The 18142-nt window shown below is 36.6% G+C and overlaps 1 protein-coding gene across 2 annotated transcripts; it reads right to left on the bottom strand.

Annotated features, from left to right (window-relative positions):
• Positions 1-2081: 2081 nt before the first annotated feature.
• LOC113052479 (iroquois-class homeodomain protein IRX-6-like) lies at positions 2082-6952 on the bottom strand. 2 transcript variants are annotated; one of them, XM_026216906.1, is made up of 7 exons: positions 6452-6952; positions 5324-5587; positions 4817-4926; positions 4407-4702; positions 3657-4286; positions 3009-3123; positions 2082-2534 (listed from the first exon to the last, which is right to left on the bottom strand). In XM_026216906.1, exons 1-6 carry the CDS (start codon positions 6515-6517, stop codon positions 3014-3016), a joined length of 1476 nt encoding a protein of 491 aa, XP_026072691.1. In that variant the 5' UTR covers positions 6518-6952; the 3' UTR covers positions 2082-2534; positions 3009-3013. The 2 variants fall into 2 exon arrangements, with proteins under 2 accessions (XP_026072691.1, XP_026072690.1); XM_026216905.1 differs by having other exon boundaries at positions 3018-3123.
• Positions 6953-18142: the final 11190 nt, after the last annotated feature.

Raw genomic sequence — 18142 nt, 5'->3', positions numbered from 1 at the left:
AAGCGAAAGCACATTTTAGTCTTATTCTGTCCTCGTTGGTCTAGATTTAAATTGCTGTAAACCAGTTGTAAGACATGCTCTTAATTGATCTATTAGTTGCAGTATGAGCCTGATGCTTTGTGGCAGGAATCCATGCTATTATTTCCGGCTCCCTCAGGTATAGCGCTGCCGCACTAATCCCATTGCACATGCATCATTACCTTCAATAATGTTTGGCAGCTCTTCTTTACAGCTCCCTTTTTAATTACCTTTGCTTTAAATATTTAACACGCGGGAAGCGTCTTTATCCGGCCGGCGCACAAGCTGTGTGGCTCTTGTCAATTCAAAACCAGTGTATAATTCACTTTTTTTTCATGTGTGATTTTGTGTTGCAGGTAAAGTGATTGATCATATGTGGGATAGCAAGCTGAACTTTGCTATTACTATGCATTACACAATGGTTTTTCGAATCTTTCAAGTTTCTCTCATCATGCAAATCTCACTCCTTGTTTTTTTTTTTTTTTTCTTTTTTTTTAATCAAAACAGTATTCAGAATATGATTTTGAGAGATTATATTTAGGGAGATTTGTAGAAATAGATCTCGCCTGTTGGACAGATTGCTTGGTAGTGGAGATCCTGAGGGATAATCCAAACGATAGTCCATTGACCTTTAATAAACAAATATATTGGACTTAGAGGCAAAGCATGCCTGTGTCAGGCCTCTTGATATATATATTTTTTGTCTGTATTTTTTTTTTTTAGTAATACATCTGTTCTACAGCTTTAAATATCCCCCAAAATGTATTCTTACAAGGAATGAAATGTAAGCATTTATGTCACCATATTAAGACGTATTTGACGATTATTATTAATATCATTGTTGTTGTTGTGTAAATTTTAAAACGTATGGACTGGATCATTGTTTATAACTACATTGTTTAATGGCATTTGCTGACGCATTTTTTCCCCATAAGTAAAATCGTGTTAACTCTTATTAGCCTATTAATTATTGCGATATCATGACCCTCTTTGTCAACCTAAATTTCCACTGAGGAATTCTGCGCCGCAAAAAGTGACATCAACAGCCTGCTCGACCCCTTTTCAGTTCGACCACAAATTGACCACAGCGCCTTTGAATAAACCTAATACTCTTATTACATGCCTTAATCTTTCAATCCGTCCTGAAATAATGTCTCTTTCGACGGCTTAATTTAATGAACCCTGACCAGCAGGTAATCGCTTCAGTCTAGTTCTTTTTATTTTTTTTATTTTTTTTTTTTTACTTTTGCGTGATTGATCGCGTTTTTCTTTAACCAAAACGTTTGAAGAACATAGAGCTTCTTTAGCTACTTTTTCGCTAAAGCAACTACACGCCATCAATATTGACATATGAATTAGAAGCGTGATATTATGATTATTTATTTATTTTATTATTATTTTTTTTTTTTTCATGCGTTTAAATATTAAACATTCTGCCAAAGTAATTTGTCTGCTCCACAGGGAAATGGCCTAACACTGTAAATAAGTGAAACATGTTTTTCTCTGTGGTTTTGAACCAGCCCAGCCATTGCTTTACAAGTTTAATTGTGTGCTTAAAGATCTCCTGGGATGCCGGTTCGAGCAATTGACTGATCATCATCAAAACACCTGATGCGCGTTTCATGGAATGGATGCTCGCGTGTAACCTCGGTGTTAACGTCGATCTGGATGATGAAGAACCTGCTCGCCCGCGGTGGAGACAAAGCTGCATTCATAACTAGTTCCTTCTCTCTCTGAGCTTGAACAGTAACAGTGTTGAATGCCAATTCCGATTAAATAATGACAGTGTGGAACTGATGTACCCTTTCTTCAGACCCTTGCTGATTCCATTCACGTCGGTGTCTGAATGTATGACCTTCCAGCAATGCCCCGGTTTAAGGCATGGAGTCAAGAGGATAAACTGAACTGTATATAGCTATCTGATTGATTTGTAAACAGAAATCATTAAACAAAAATGTAAAAATTTGTTCTCAGAAAATATTTTATAAATAACAAAACATTTATTCACAGTTTCTTTATATAAACATAGCATACTCCTCAGGAGCACAGTATCGCACCGCATTTATTGTTAATAGGTAAATAAAAGTAAAAAGACTGACTGCAAAAAAGTAAATCACACAACAATAAGCACATGACCACAGAGAAATAAATGAAACACACAACAAAACCTTGAAAGGACACATGGTAACAGATAAATAAACCAGATGGATAACCAAACAATAAATAGATAAATAGAATTACTAAACTACGATTGCCAATGCAAACATACAAAATCACAATTTATTCCCAGACATACACAAAACATTGCATAAAGTTATTGACACCATCAAATCATATTGTGCAAAATTATGGCTGCCTCCAGTTTTCACAGTTCCAGAAAGAGCACACATTTTCGTTGCGCTATTATTTCAAGTGTCTGCTGCCATGGGCTTATAGTTCTTCATTGACTCTGTTCCATAGTGCATAATGATGTAGATCATAAAAATGTCCCCGTGTTTATTGGCATTTCCACAGTCCTAATTCAGAGAGAGAAGGACAATGTATTAGCACAAGGTGATATTGTGAAAGTTGGACTTGGTGAAAATGACAGGCATGATGAAATTGTTTGTTATACAAAATTACAGAACACAGAGGACATGCAAACCTCATTACCTCAAATCACACACACAAACAGATACTAAATGGAAAGATACATTTTGTGTGTGTGTGTGTGTGTGTGTGTGTGTGTGCAATAGCTGAATTAACCAAAACAATGAATGGCTGTTGGGTGACAGATATTATGTAATTCTTCATGATTAGATTTATTTTGAGATAACCTGTAACCATACACAATAACTTGGAGATACATTTACATGTTCTGTGCAGATCTTTCTTATTTTGTTTCATATTAAGTATGAAATGTGCATAATCAATGTTATTCTGTTCATAATGGGATCAATAAAATACTTTTGTGTGTGTGTGTGTGTGTGTGTGTGTTTGCTCATGCTCACCTGCCTCACCTCTTCATCACAGGTCTGAATGCAGTGGTTTTGACATCCTGGATTGTTGGACAATTGTCGTTGAGCTCACTGGATTCTGTCTCTGTCTTTCCTGCACTGGTGAAGCCTGTAATACATAAACACAAAAGTTCACAACTGTCAGTAAACTACACAAACAGCACTCAAAACAATTACAAAAGTTGCATTTAATATTTGTTATTTTGCATGTCTGTATGTAATTATTATTATTATTTTTTTAAATAAGGTATTTAGAAAAATTTAAATATAGCATTTAGAATTCCAAACAGGTTATAACTTAGCCTTGCATAACTGTGATTGCTACATGGTCCTGTTACAAAGCGCTGTAAACATGTATATGTATATGTACAGGCATTTATGCATTTTAAATTAATATTACAATAAGTAAAATAAGGTATAGGAACTTTTATTGTTTATTTAGTTATATATGTATATTTGTTGATATGTATATTGTCTGTTTGTTTTTTTTTGGTTTGTATTTGTTTATGTTTGGGACTACGGATGGAAATTAGCATTGTGCTAAATCCGGCGTATTTACGTTCAACTTTGATTGTACGTTCATGAATATGCACTGTCCCATTTAAATAAATAAATTGAAATTGAAACATAGAAAGGATGTACCTTCCATTGAGGAATACTGGCAGGATTCGGTCAGTCCAGGATAGGCGGAAGAGTGGAGTTGGAGGGACTTGTAGCTCCCACTACTGTATGCCTTGTGTAACCCCTGCAGTCCTTCTTGGTAAAGGCTTTCCATATTGCTTAGGCTGGTAGGGTCCTGAAGGCCCTTTAGCTGTCCACACTGCACTCCTACAACAGTTGGCAACCTGACTCCCTGCATCTGACAGTCCACAGGCCCAGTCCTTACATCCCCACCATGTTGCGTGCCTAATACAACCCCTGTAGCTGTACGTGCCAGCGACCAGATCCGGGGCTTCTCTGATGACTCAAAGTGAGAGAGTGCCACAGTGTTGATAGAGGTGGACTGAGGTGAGGGCTGATGTGGTTTGGAGCCCAGAGAATCCAGGTAGTCAGGGTTTAGAGCCCCCAAACTCTTTAGACCACAGGTAAAAGATGGAAAGTTCGAGTGGAGAGGAAGGTCAGAGTTACAGTCCCTCTTTGGAAGGGAGGAAGTCGAGAGGTCATCTTGACCTGATTTCTCACAGTCACTGTCCAGCTTGTCACAGTCCTCGTCCTCTATGTCATCCAGGTCACTGAACTGCAGGTCCCGCTCATCCTTACCGTCTTTGGAGTCTGTGCAAGAGCAGTAAAAGTTACTGAGTGTGCGTGCACATGCATTTACACACAACAAACACAGTCAAATACGTTTTTAATCTACAGAATTTAATTTAGCTGAGAAGCGTGATGACTTACCTTTGGTAATACTGTCTGGGTCACTCTTATTGAGATCTTCCTTTCTGTCATCGCCCACTTTGTTTTTGGGGGACCAGGTCATTTTGTTTTCTTTTTTTAGTCTCCTTCTAGCATTGGCAAACCAGGTAGACACTTGCGTGAGAGTCATTTTGGTGATAATGGCCAGCATGATCTTTTCACCCTTTGTAGGATATGGGTTCTTCCGATGTTCATAAAGCCATGTTTTAAGAGTACTTGTTGTCTCCCGCGTGGCATTTTTTCTCCGGGTTGACCCATTAAAATCAACGGTCCCATACCTGAATCAAATTAAAATATGACATCTTTAATATGGTTAACAGAATTTGTATTTAAAGCAATATATTTTATATATCAAAATATCATATTAGAGGTGGGACAGATACAAATCTGACCTGTCATACTGGTACTGGCCCAGTGAGTGGTCATATGGATAGAAGGCAGCAGGCTGGTTTATAGTGCCATGAAGACTGCTTGACCCCTCTTTGATTTCATATTGTGGGTTCTAAATAAAAAAGGAAGAAGAAAAAAATCACATTTTAAAATGCGATATAGCTGTCATAAATTACTGGCACTAAGCTAATGACATTTATTATTTACAGTGGAAACAACACTTTATCTCCTTAGCTCCTTAAGGCACTAACTTTATTTTAGACACACATTTGTCTTTATTTATTCCAAACTCAACCAAGTAGGGCTTTTTACAGCAAGCATATGACATACTGTATATGTCGCTTCATTCTCTGTTTATTTCTTCTGATTATTCAAAGTTATTACACCCGACAGCTAGACAGCATGGTCCTCTTAACAAGGCAAAATAATCAATAACAAGCCGTGACTTTAATGAGTCAGTCGATTGAACGGAGGACCCGCGCTAAATCTAATGAGAGGGCTACACGTACCAGGCTGGAGTAGATGGCAGAGGGCTCGGCGCTGTACGGAAAGTAATTGGCGTAGTTCTGACCGGCTGCGGCCGCTGCTGCTGCGTAGGGAGAGCCGTACATCCCGAGCGCGGCGTTGAGCTCGGTCCGCGTGCTAGCCAGCAGCCGGTTCTCATAGGAGGGACAGCAGAAGGAGGCTGCGGTCTGAGACGCGCTCGATCCTTCCGTCACCGACCTGGAAATCGTATCGCAGCAAGTCGTACTGGGGTTTGCCGACACGAAAAACTGCATGAAGGAAATAAACGATAGGCATGGCATTTTATATTTGCGTTACAACACATGCGCACAGTTTCCTTAGTAAAACAGAAAATGAAGGTAAGATTAAGTTAAGAAGCTTTATGTAGAACTGAACTCGCTTGAAACCGCTTGTATTTTATTCTCATCCATGCGTTTTATTCACAAAGATAAGAAGTGTAATTGAGACATTTATTGCAGCCTACAAATGATCGAAATATCCATAAACATTCACAAAAAAATTAGGAGACCATTATTTTTTTGTGAGTTGATTTATATGTTCGGTGTAAAAAAAAAAAAAAAAAAAAAAAAATCAAAGCTGAAAGTAGAACTTCTGTTAAGTTTTGAGTCAGTAACAAAGTAACCAGCAGCAAGCGCGGCTTCTTTGAACTATATATATATATATATATATATATATATATATATATATATATATATATATATATATATATATATATATATATATATATTAGGTATAACTATAATTGATTGGAAGTTATGTTGTCACCATTATCTATCCGTTATCTGTAATCAGAAGGCAAAGGCTACCGGCAAAGGGAGGAGTCTCGCGCTCACTCTAAACAATTACACCGTAAAGGTAATTTACACGTTTACAACAACACGTGAGGTCATTTATAATTCAAATAACCCATTACTATAAATATTGACAAACCCCACGATATCGCCTATAACTTTACTTTAGGATTTAGTGACAGAACAATCTGCTGCTACCAGTAGCCTAGTGTTAGTTACGGGAGTCCAGAGATCATGACAGAATGTGGGGGGAAAAGCACCCTATGGTGTGCACGCTCGTTAAGTATCTACTTGAGAAAAATATACAATTGTCATGCTTACCTGAGAAGTTGCATTGTAAGGATATCCAAACTGAGAGAAAGACATAGCTGCTTCTTTTGTTACCATAAGCAATATCCTTCTCCTGCTGATCGATTGAAACCAAATCTACTTCAAATCCACCGTCTTACACATATTTCCACACTCGGCCTTTCGCTCAATAATAGATGACTGCACTTATCTGGGAAGCACTGAGGATGTTTACGCCAGCCCTAGTTTTATATGTATAGATAATCTCCTTAAGGAAATGAAAAAATTAGAGTTAAGCTTCATCAAGTACAAAAACTGTTGTTGTTAAACAGCTGTAGAAAGCTTAAAGGATAACGTGAGACTTGCAAGATATGAACTTGTGGTTGTGCTATTATTTGTGCCTCTATAGTTCTTTAGAATTCATCCATGGACGGGTATCGGTGTGACGTCATTCTAATCCCGGGACGGCGAGGATAGAATGATGTCTTTGCCAATCACGTCATGCTTCGCGCTTTTCTTGAGGTGTGTTTTGCACACCCCTGTCCCCTCTGTGTTTTTTCCTTTTCTTTTTAAATAGTGTATTCCAAGGTTTAGAGCGCAAAATCTATTACTGGGCTTGCTAAAAGCGATAGAATGAATATAAACAATAAATCATTCTTCTTCTTTTTCATAATAGTGTGTGTGTGTGTGTATATGTATATATATATATATATATATATATATATATATATATATATATATATATATATATATATATATATATATATATATATAAATATATATATGTATATAATTGTAATAATTATTCTCCTTCTTTTGGAATGTTTTTAATATTCACATGAAAATGAGGCTATAATGTCAAATAACGTTTTATTAACTGTTAGATAGTATCTGTGCTCTCCTTAATGTCCCTGTCATTATGTTTATTATTGTACAATAATGTCAGGTTCATAAAGATGTAATCATATAATTTCTTTTCATCGATATATTCTTCTTATCTAACAATATCTTTCTTTCCTAGATAAGATTATGGTCTCGATTCCTCTCTCTTTTTTTAATACATATCAGACACTGTGAGCAAATGAACTGAGGAGGGATCTGCAGGACCCTTGCTCGCATCTGTGTGACCGATCAGAGGTCCGACCTGATGTTAATTGCGATGATGTTTCCATCTCTCTCTATTAGAGAGAGGGCCAGTCCCGGCAGACGTGAAGAGAACCTCTGGCAGGTCAACAGAAAACTGATTGATGCGTGTCTCGGGACCTACGCGACCATTACGAGCAATGCGTAATTGCATCAATTAACAAATGGATATGGCCTTGTTTAACCAGCGAGTTACACCGTAAAAATATGCCTTTGAGGTGAAATTAGACGATCAGAATGGAACTGAGAAACAGACAGAGAGAGAGAGAAATGAGCTGAATCTCTCAAGTCTAATTATATGGCAGCAGTGGGAGGCGACGGGAACAGCATTCTAATTGAAGGATGCATACTTGAAAGGGATGGAGGGAATAACGCTCCCTCACGCGGAATAAGTCTGTAAAGGGTAATACAATTCGTTTTATTAAATGTTTAAGACAATATAATTAGAAGAATCTCTCTCTCTCTCTCTCTCTCTCTCTCTCTCACACACACACACACACACACACACACAGGCACACACCTTTGTCTTGTAGGGGACATGGTTTCTAGTCTATTTTTTTTATTCTTGAGCGAATGATCAGATGGTTATTGTAGCACCAACCCTCACGTAAACCTTTTTAGCATTTTAGATTTTCATGAACACATAATTTATCATGTTTGTTTATCAGATTTCTAGTAGCCCAAATAAAGTTTGATTTTATTTCAACCTTACTGGGACATGTGGTTCTAACAGTGAAGGTAAATTAGCCAATTTCATGAACCAGTGAAAAACTAATTTAATTAACATCAGAACTAAAAGAAGCAAATAGTGCTCGCGCATCATCATCATCCCTCACGCGCAGCTGTCACAGCACTCACGCGGTCACTACAAAGCGCGTCTCAACCCGCGATGATCTACTCTCATTTTATAATTTTCAGGGATAATATAAGATGAATATTCCAATGACCTTGCTTAAAAAGGATGAGAGCCTTGTCCACGATGATATCTTTGCTATTACAAACACACTCTTCGAGAGGCGCCAGAGAGCTGTGATGACGGGAGCGAGCAGTGCAGGCCCTTCAAGTGCCACGTCCAAGTCACCGAAGTATTAACACGTTCTGTGTGGAGCATTTGGAAAATAAAGTAATATAAATAGGAACTTTTTTTTATTTTTGCAGATATGTTTTATTGTCACGAAGGAGATGTCAATGAACTGTCAATGGAAGGGATTATTCACCCAAAAATGACCCCCCAAAACATCTGTCATCATTTACTCTCTCTTATGTCGTCCCAAAACCTGTATGACTTTCTTTTTCTGTAGAAAATAAAAACACATAAGAAGATATTTTAAACAATTTGGGAGTCAGACAGTTTTGGTGAACATTGACTTCCATTGTATTGGGGGGAAACATTGAGACATAAATCAGAAAAAGTCATACAAATTTGGAATGGCATGAGGGTGAGTAAATGTTTAAAGAAATTTCATTTTTGGGCGATCTCTTTAACCTTCCTATAGGATATTTTGTGTCTTGAAATGATATACAGGTGGGATACTACTGTGAAATGATAGGCTATATACATTTATGTAGGTTAGTTGTAACAATTTTCTTTTAGAAATGTTTCTTTTCTTTTAGAGTACACCTTTTATTAGTTTAAAATAGATTATTTTGAATAGGGCATAAAGTCACTTTACATGATTAGGTTGACACAATGGAACCTGCCATAACAGTGTTTTGGCAAATTGAATGTTTTGACAAAAAGTAAAAACACACACTCATGAAACAGCAAAATGTAAAGGTTAATGCTTATAAAACTATTTTGCCCCAAAGTATTATAAGTAAATTTTTATAAACACACAAACCTGACACAGTAAAATTGTGACAGCTTTTCCTGACTGACATTTATTAAAATTACATTTATTTGAACCTTTTGGTTAAAAAAAAAAGTACCTTCATTTGTTTCATGCAAACCAATTGTTGTTGTGTTCACTCAGTAGTCAATGAAGAAAAAAAGAATATAATTTTTTTTATTGTCTGAAGATCTGAAAATAATTCTAATTTAAAATGTTTCTTGATGTTTGAAACCAACATATACAAATCCACTATTAGAGAAAACATGTGCAATTTAGTCAAAACCTTCCTTACTTTAATGCTGCCCATGTAACAACTAGCTTGGGTCTCTCATATACATGGTTAATACTGTACATTACCTTGCTGGTTAGTCATCAAAAAGGTAAACAAATATGTCTGATTATAGAAGATTTCCAAAAATCTCCACATCCCCATCTCAATATGTTATAGATCAGTGTTCCGTCCCACAAACTTCTCCTGTTACGAGAGCACAATTACAGAAAGAGGAACCAGTTGAGAGGAAGGTCAGAATATTCTATGCAATAGTTTACTGTGCTTTCTTTAAAGCCTTGTGCAAGGGCACGCATGATAGCCCAAGTGCATATGTGCAGCCTCATCCATAATGTGTGTGGATCAGCGCCTGCTGAGGGGTGGAGGGGGTTCGTAAGTTAAATCAACCTTAATTAAAGAGGTAGAGTGTGCTGACCACTCCTACACACCTATCACTTTTCATCCCTATCACTTTCAATGCTTTCAGGATCTTGTGAGCTACAGAGCTAGTTCCTGATGATACCATCACATCCATTCCTAGGAATGTGTATGTTCCGCAAATCTTCTAAAATGGGTAGATGGATGGAAAGATGGATAGATTTGATGTTTTCCAAACTTTGAATTCTAGCATTCTCTGTGACAAGGGAATTTGAATGGTCTCTTCGTTTACATTTGTGTCTGTGTGTGTGTGGGCCTCTGTTAGCCTTGGAGAGGAATTATGGAGACTCAAAGCCTCACAGCAGAAAGGTTAAACCAACAGCCAGCTTCACCTTCTCATTTAATACATTTCTCAGGCGGCTTTAATGAATTTCACAAAGCTTTTCTGCTTTTTCATAAGACAGATCAGAGCTTTTTTTATGAAATAATAATAAGGCACTGCTCAGAGAGGGGCAGAGCGAAGGGGAGGGGACACTCAGGATCGAAGCAGAGTGATATCTCATTAAACAAGCTGGATATTCCTGATATATTCAGATGAATCCCAGACATACGAGATCCTGAATTATTGCTCACTGTTTCTTCTCGCTTCATTTCTGGCCAGGTATTAACACTTCTAAATTATCCAAAAATTGAAAAGAAGGTAATAAATATTCTAATGAAAAAACCCTCACATTATAATGGATGTGGTCATAACAGTGCCCAGCAAAATCCAAAACAAACTTCATCTAAGTAGATGGATAAATTGACAATAGTCAGGAAGACTTTTTATTCTTCAATTATCTTTGTCTACTAGAGAAGTAATAAAGTTACCATTCTGGTTATGTTAATAAAAGCTTTGCATTTCATGCAATGAAATAGGAATGTTTTGGAATGCTTTGATGTCTGTTCCTCAATGTCAAGTCTGAAATCATATATAATGCTCCATCTTCTGTAAATGAATAATTACACATGTATTTGCTGATTAGATATATTGTTTTAAAAGACTGTCCATATGCCTAAACTACAGAGTTATTTTTCAGGAGTATTTTACATGAATCTTTTAATCAGTACCCTTGTGAAAAAGATGTGCCCTTAATTTGTATTGAATGTGCACTTGTATTGTACTTCAAATCAGTATATAAAAAAAAGAAGAAAAAAAAGATAATATCATTCTAATGTAATAAAATGCAATGCAAGTGTACTTGAGTATAGTTTCGTGACAGTTTCTTAGCACACATACAGTATTCTTTTAAAAATTGCACCTTGTAAAAATTATATCAAATTAAATTGTTGACTATCATTATAAAGCACATGCAAAATTCTTGCAATTTAACATAATAATCATAAATGATCATAATTTAATCATAATTTAACTGTAGTGTGTTATACGTTTAATATAGTTAAAATGTACTACGTTTTATAACTGCAGGTAGCATTCTTGCGGTCAGCACATACTGTATATGAGCTGTTGACTCATGGGGACCAGGGTTCGAAACTAGCATGGGTCTTGTCCTGATCTTCTTTTTTTCCATCTCTCTTCCTATATTGTATTATAAGAGGAAAAAAAATGATAAAATATTTTAGAAAATACATAAATTAATAGATGATTGGCAGTACCATTCAACCATTCTCCTATAATAGAAGTAATTAGTAATTTAATTATGTAATTGCATACAACGATGTATTCAAGTCTTACTTGTAAGTGGGTCAAAAAAGCACTCTTAAGTTCAACTTATTGTATTTAATATAAATTGAAACTATTATATACATTTTCATTTTATTGCAGTTAACAAGTGTCTGACAAAAATTACATTCAACTCCCATTTATTATTATTATTATTATTATTATTATTATTAATTAATAAATTTTTAATTTACAACACTGAAAACCTGCCATTTATTCTATTTGCTCAACTCAGCAAAAAAATGACTGAACACGGGTGAAATTGTGAGTTCATTCTAGTTTATAATGTACATTTAGATTAGTTCTTCACTGTTTTGTTGAGTTTGTGTGAACAGGACTGTTTAGCTGGCAGCAGCTCTAAATGCCCCAGTGTAATTGAATCAGTGTTTCTGTGCTGTCAGGGATTTGTAACTTGTTACACTAAGATTTAACTGGCAGGTACTGATGACTCAGTCTCTGTTTTTCTAAAAAGGCCCTCTAGTAAATTTGTTGAATCTTGAATTTGCTGCATACAGGTATGTGTGTGCACATGCATATTAGTTATCTTGGTATACTGTAGGTTAAATATGTGTTGAGTAGGGATCTAGAATTTAAAGGGATAGTTTACACAAAAATAAAAATTATGTAAAATTAAACAAAAAATGTGTTCTCTTATGCTCACCAAGGACAAAAATACAATACAATACAATAAAATAGCTAACTTTATTTGATTTGTATGTTATGTTATTTTTATCTATTTATTAACTTTTATTTTATTCTATTCCTGTGGTGAAAAAGCTGAATTTCACTTCTCAGAAATCACTCTAACATGCTAATTTGGTGCAGAAGAAACATTTCTTCTTCTTATTATCAATGTTGAAAGCAGTCATGCTGCTTAATAGTATCCTTGCTGAACAAAAATATGAATTTATTTAAAAACATCTTACCGAACTTTTATACTTTACTGTTCAAAAATTTGAAGTCAGTGAGATCAGCAGAAGAAAGTAAATCCTGCAAGGTTGGAATAACATGATGGTGCATAAATGACGACAAAATATATTTAATAGTGTGTATATGCATATGCAATGCTTAGAGTATGGCTTATAGTATTGTGACCCAGAGATGGGACCAAGTCACACATGTGCAAGTCTCAAGTAAGTCTCAAGTCTTAACCTTCAAGTCTCAAGTAAGTCCCAAGTATTTTTTTCTTGGGCAAGTCAAGTCAAGTCAAGTCACAAGCTATGTCAAGTCAAGTCCAAGTCAAGTCACCTTAATATTGTTATTTTACCTGCAGAATCTGATCTTAATAAAGTTAAAAGACAAGATATAAGTGACTGTCAGTAAATTAAAATAATTTGGATTTGCATTGTAAATACTCATGTTCAGTAAAATACATCATGGAATCAAACAAAATTGTAACTTCCTAAAATTATTTATTTTTCACTTCTGCCAACAGTGTTTGAAATGTTTTACATTTTCAACATTGAGTCCATAAAACTAAACATCCAACAGACTCCTCTCTGAACACCTCTCTCTCTCTCTCACACACACACACACACACACACTCTCTCTCTCTCTCTCTCTCTCTCTCTCTCTCTCTCAGAGTATAGAATATAAATATGACGTATTTTCAGTTGTTTCATACTTTTTTGTTATGTACAGTACAGACCAAAAGTTTGGACACACCTTCTCATTCAAAGAGTTTTCTTTATTTTCATGACTATGAAAATTGTAGATTCACACTGAAGGCATCAAGGGTTATTTGACCAAGAAGGAGAGTGATGGGGTATATATATATATATATATATATATATATATATATATATATATATATATATATATATATATATATATATATATATATATATATATACATATATATATACATATACATATATATATGTAATATGCACTTCTCATGATTGGGTAATCGCGGCAGCTACATTTGTTTTTCTGATTAATTGTTTTGCTCTATGAGAAAGACAAGGTAACAAAATATTCGGGGCTTATGCCCCCTTAGCCCAGCCCTAGCGCCGCCCCTTGAATGCGTTTTTTTGACGGCCTGCTAGCGGATCATTAGGGGCCGTTCACATCACATCTTTTGCGCGCGCAAGTTCGTTATTTCCAATGTAGGCGCGCGGTATGCGCGCTCATAATGGAAGCAACGCGCTCACGACGCGCACCGCATCGAGTTAAAAACATCTAAACTTTTCAGAATGCTGCAAGCGCACTGCAGGTCATGTGACAATAACTAACCAATCAGCTTCATCCTTTCCCGTATCAACGTTGAAAGCTCAGCTAACATGAAGGAACAGCTGTTCATAGCTGTATATGGATTGCCATTTTGAAATGAATTTAGTAGCAGAGATACTGCGAGCGATTTTTAGTGCTGCAAATACATTTATCCTTTGCTGAAATTTCTACGTCTTCATTGGGAGAGAGCGTGTCATGGATGCTTAGCAAGACAGATGCCCCAGGAGCACTTCTGCCCGAGCGCTTTGGAAAGAAGGAGAAAGCGGCGCGACTAGCGTTTTCCACGCGTTTTTAGTCGCGAACTATTGAAGACAAAAGCGATGACCCTCAGTACCTCTCAGGCTGACATGTTGATGTGATGTGATATCTGATTTAAGTGGGCGTGGTGTGTGTAAGGTAGAGAGGGCATGACTGATGATAGTGTCCTGATCCAGTCACGACGCTATTCTCAGGCTGCGCTCCAGCCGAGTAATCAACTTTATTTTAAAAAATAATGTATATATTTTATATTCAAACTGAAAACATGATTTGATTAACACTCAAGTCAATCAAGTCATCGTGTCTCAAGTCAAGTCAAGTCCCGAGTCTTTAACTTCCAAGTCCGAGTCAAGTCTCAAGTCCTAAAAATAGCGACTCGAGTCGACTCGAGTCCAAGTCACCAAGTCACAAGTCCCCATGTCTGTTGTGACCCCTCTCTCTTCCTCTCCCTCTCTCCACGCTTGTGGCCCCCTGGAAGAGGTCCCATCTGCAAATGCTTGTGGGTGGTTAACCAAACGCTGGTGCCGAGTCATACAAATAAGCAAGCTTGGTGTTTGTTTGCATAAACACTTCTGAGAGACTGCACTGTTTTGTAGCTGCTTCTTTACAGTTGGTTGGAGGTTGAAGAGCTGCGACAGAGACACGGTGGGGATAAGGTTCATTGCAAGGTCCCAATCTCCAATACTTCGGTCTGGATTCTGAGACTGCGGTGATTTTGGTGTGCAGTGCAGGAGAGTATGTTACGTCTAATTTTCTGCAAACATTAAAGCAATCCAGGCTGTTGTGATGTCAAATTTACTTTTCCACTTGCTCTTACATCAAAGCCTCATCTTGGGCACCATGCAGCATTAGTCAGGAGAAGTCCAACTAATTGAGAAGTTTTCTTTCACTTTTGATTTTACTCCTGGATTGAAAGAATGCCAGAGGAGGGAAAATGTTGATCCTTGTCGGGCGGGAGAATTCAAGATTAAGTTACATGTACAGGCAGAAAGGAACATTCATTTATCCCCCATCATGACCGCACATTTTAGTTTCAGGTTTTCATCCCTGGGATTTAGGAGCAACTGAAAGTGACCAATTGGTAGTCATCATCACGTACCTGTTGTTATTCTGTAGGTTTAAGAAAATTGACCTGACTGCTTTTATCTCCAGGTGAGAGTGTGCCGCTCTGGAGGTAAGTGGGAACAGACAGGGGCTGTTGAAAGCCGCTCTCATGCCCGTGAACAAAACGGCCTCTCCTGCAATGACAGTTCAATTGCTGAGGCCTCTGATCCTCATTTGCAGGCCAGGCACTGGAGAGGTTTTTCTTCTCAATGCTCACCCTCAAACGTAAGCCAGATGGCTCTAAAAATATTTCTTCCACACGTTTTATTTTCATCTTTCCCGTCGAGCCTTGTTGTGTCGGTGCTTAATGGTGCATTATTTCTGATGTGAAACCAATGTTCCCAACCAACTAAAAAAATCATTGTCCTAAACTAGCATTTCTTGTCATTTCATTTTCTTTTCTGTAGATAAACATTGGTCTTTACAAAGCCATTTCATCTGGGAATAAAAATGATTTGTGATTGCAAGAAAGAAGTGAAAAATATGAAAGAAGTGAAAGCGCCACACTGATGTATTGTTCATCATCATTTCTGTATTTCCTCTTTGATATAAACTTAAATTGAACAACAAAAGAACATGGCATAGTCTAACCAACTTCCTTTGGTTATAAAGACAGAGAGAGAGTATTGTTTTATCCCAGACACAGCTTGGATTCTCTCTCCTCTCATGTAACACTCTAGGAATGTCACCCCGTACTCTTTTTTACAATTTTGTGGATTTTCATTTCCAGGACAAAATACTGTTACTGTGGAGTACTATTCAGACATGGCTATTTCATTTTTTTTGTGTGGTATTTTTCATTCAAATCACATGCATTATATACCTCCAGAACTGACTGAGGTTATTTTCCCCAAACTGGAATCTGGACTTCACTATAGCAGGCCTATTGGAAAAAAAAAAAAATCCCTTTTGCGGAACATAAAAGCAGATGTTACATAGCTGCCAACATCAAACGCTCTTGTTAACTGTACAGAAAGTGAAATGAAATACCTTTGATTGCTAAAGTAGCTGGTTATTGTAAACTAGTTCTCGACATGGCTCTTGCATAGCCCTTGACCTTGGCTTTGGCTGCACATGCCTCATCATATTTCAAAACCAACTGCAGTTTTTGTTGTTACTGCTAATTCCTGATTAGCAGATTGTCAAGCTTACTTTGGGGACCTGAGAGTAGGTGTTTCCTTTATTGTTTTAGAGTCAGCTTCTCTAAGTAAACACAGATTAAAGCAAAGTGTTTGGTGCTTGAAATGCAATATAGTGCTTTTAAGAGTTTTTGCTGACCAGCAGTTTTCTCTAACATAAGGATATCAGGTTCAGTAGTCAACCGTGTTATCTTAAGAAATCAGTGCAGAACTGTTTGCAGTTACAGTTTGTATTTGTTTTTATTATCATTCATGTCATCAAACATTGCAGTTCAACCCAGAAGGATTTTGTATTTTAAAATCGGCTTCAAGTTAATTTCATAAGTATGAATTTGAATTAAATTTGCCACCCCCACAGGATGTGGGGGAATTTCCTGAATTAAACTAAATTCAACAGATAATGGCATTCTGCGAAATATAGTGTTATTCCACCCTATTTTAAATTAGTCTGTCTATAAGGCCCATAAAATTGTCAAACTAAAAAAGTAAATAAAATAAAAATTCTAAGAATTTGGTTTTTAAATGCATTAACTTTCTACATGTTTCTACAAATTCAGAATTTGAAATGGAATGTCAAATGCATTCCTGTTTCATGTTTTAACCCTGCAGGCCAAGCAAAAATTACACTTTTGTCTGATTTATTCCTTTGCCTGAACTAAATTGCCTCTTTAAAGATTACAAAAAATAAACATTATATTGTGTTGTATTATATGTTATTGCATTATGAAACAACATTAGAGCACGGTAAAGTATGTTTTTAGGCAGTTTATTTTAAGAAGGCATGGCATTACATGAATACTGGTGCCTGATGGTAAAATTATAGGAAGAAAAGATCATCTGAAACAAACTATACAAGCAGTTACAGAAATGAACGATGGAAATGTGTGAAAGAAGTGAGAGAATACTTCACACCTTGTCAAAAAAAAAAAATGTAACTCACTAGCAACTTTAGATGATAGAACAAATATATTTTTTTTGGTCTACTACTGTATTCTTGCCACTGCTGACACAGGGCTACATCTGGTGATTTCAGTGAGGAGAGATTGCAGTTGAAATCCTATTATATCCATCTGGTGTGCAGTGTGTATTGTGTGTGATTCTCTTTCTGGTTGGGGAGTAAGCATTTGGGCCCACAGAGGACAGGATGAGGATGAATAAGTGAACAGTGGAGCTATAGCAGAGATGTAAAGATTTTTTTAGAGGACTGCGTTTGAAATCTCAGATTATTGAGTAGCTCTTTGTTTGATGGACTGACACCCCAAATGAATGCACTCAGTCCCATACAGTGAATATTTTACGCTTTGGTGGATAGCATAAAACTCATCCAGCCTCAGGAAAAAAAAGAGAAAAGGAAAGAGTGTCGACTCTCAGTCCTTTTTAATTTATCAAAGCACCTTCTAAATGAGGGGCTCAGTTAAACTTTCATACCCAACGAACAAGGCAAATAGTAAAGACCAGTTTGCTTTCATATTTTTTTCTTTGGTATGCCCGTCTGAGATTCATTAAGGTTTTGAAGGCATGGGCTGAACGGGGTGAGAGGTAAAAAGGAGAGTAGACAGGAGAGAGAGAAAGAATGATGACTGTTGCTTCTTTTGACAGATGGTAAGTTAACCATAATTGCTTAGGTTATTGCCATTCACTGTATGA

Source organism: Carassius auratus, chromosome 32 (assembly GCF_003368295.1).
Source record: "Carassius auratus strain Wakin chromosome 32, ASM336829v1, whole genome shotgun sequence".
NCBI lineage: Eukaryota > Metazoa > Chordata > Actinopteri > Cypriniformes > Cyprinidae > Carassius > Carassius auratus.
The sequence above is the reverse complement of the archived record's forward strand: the minus strand, read 5'-3'. Positions and strand labels throughout refer to the sequence as shown.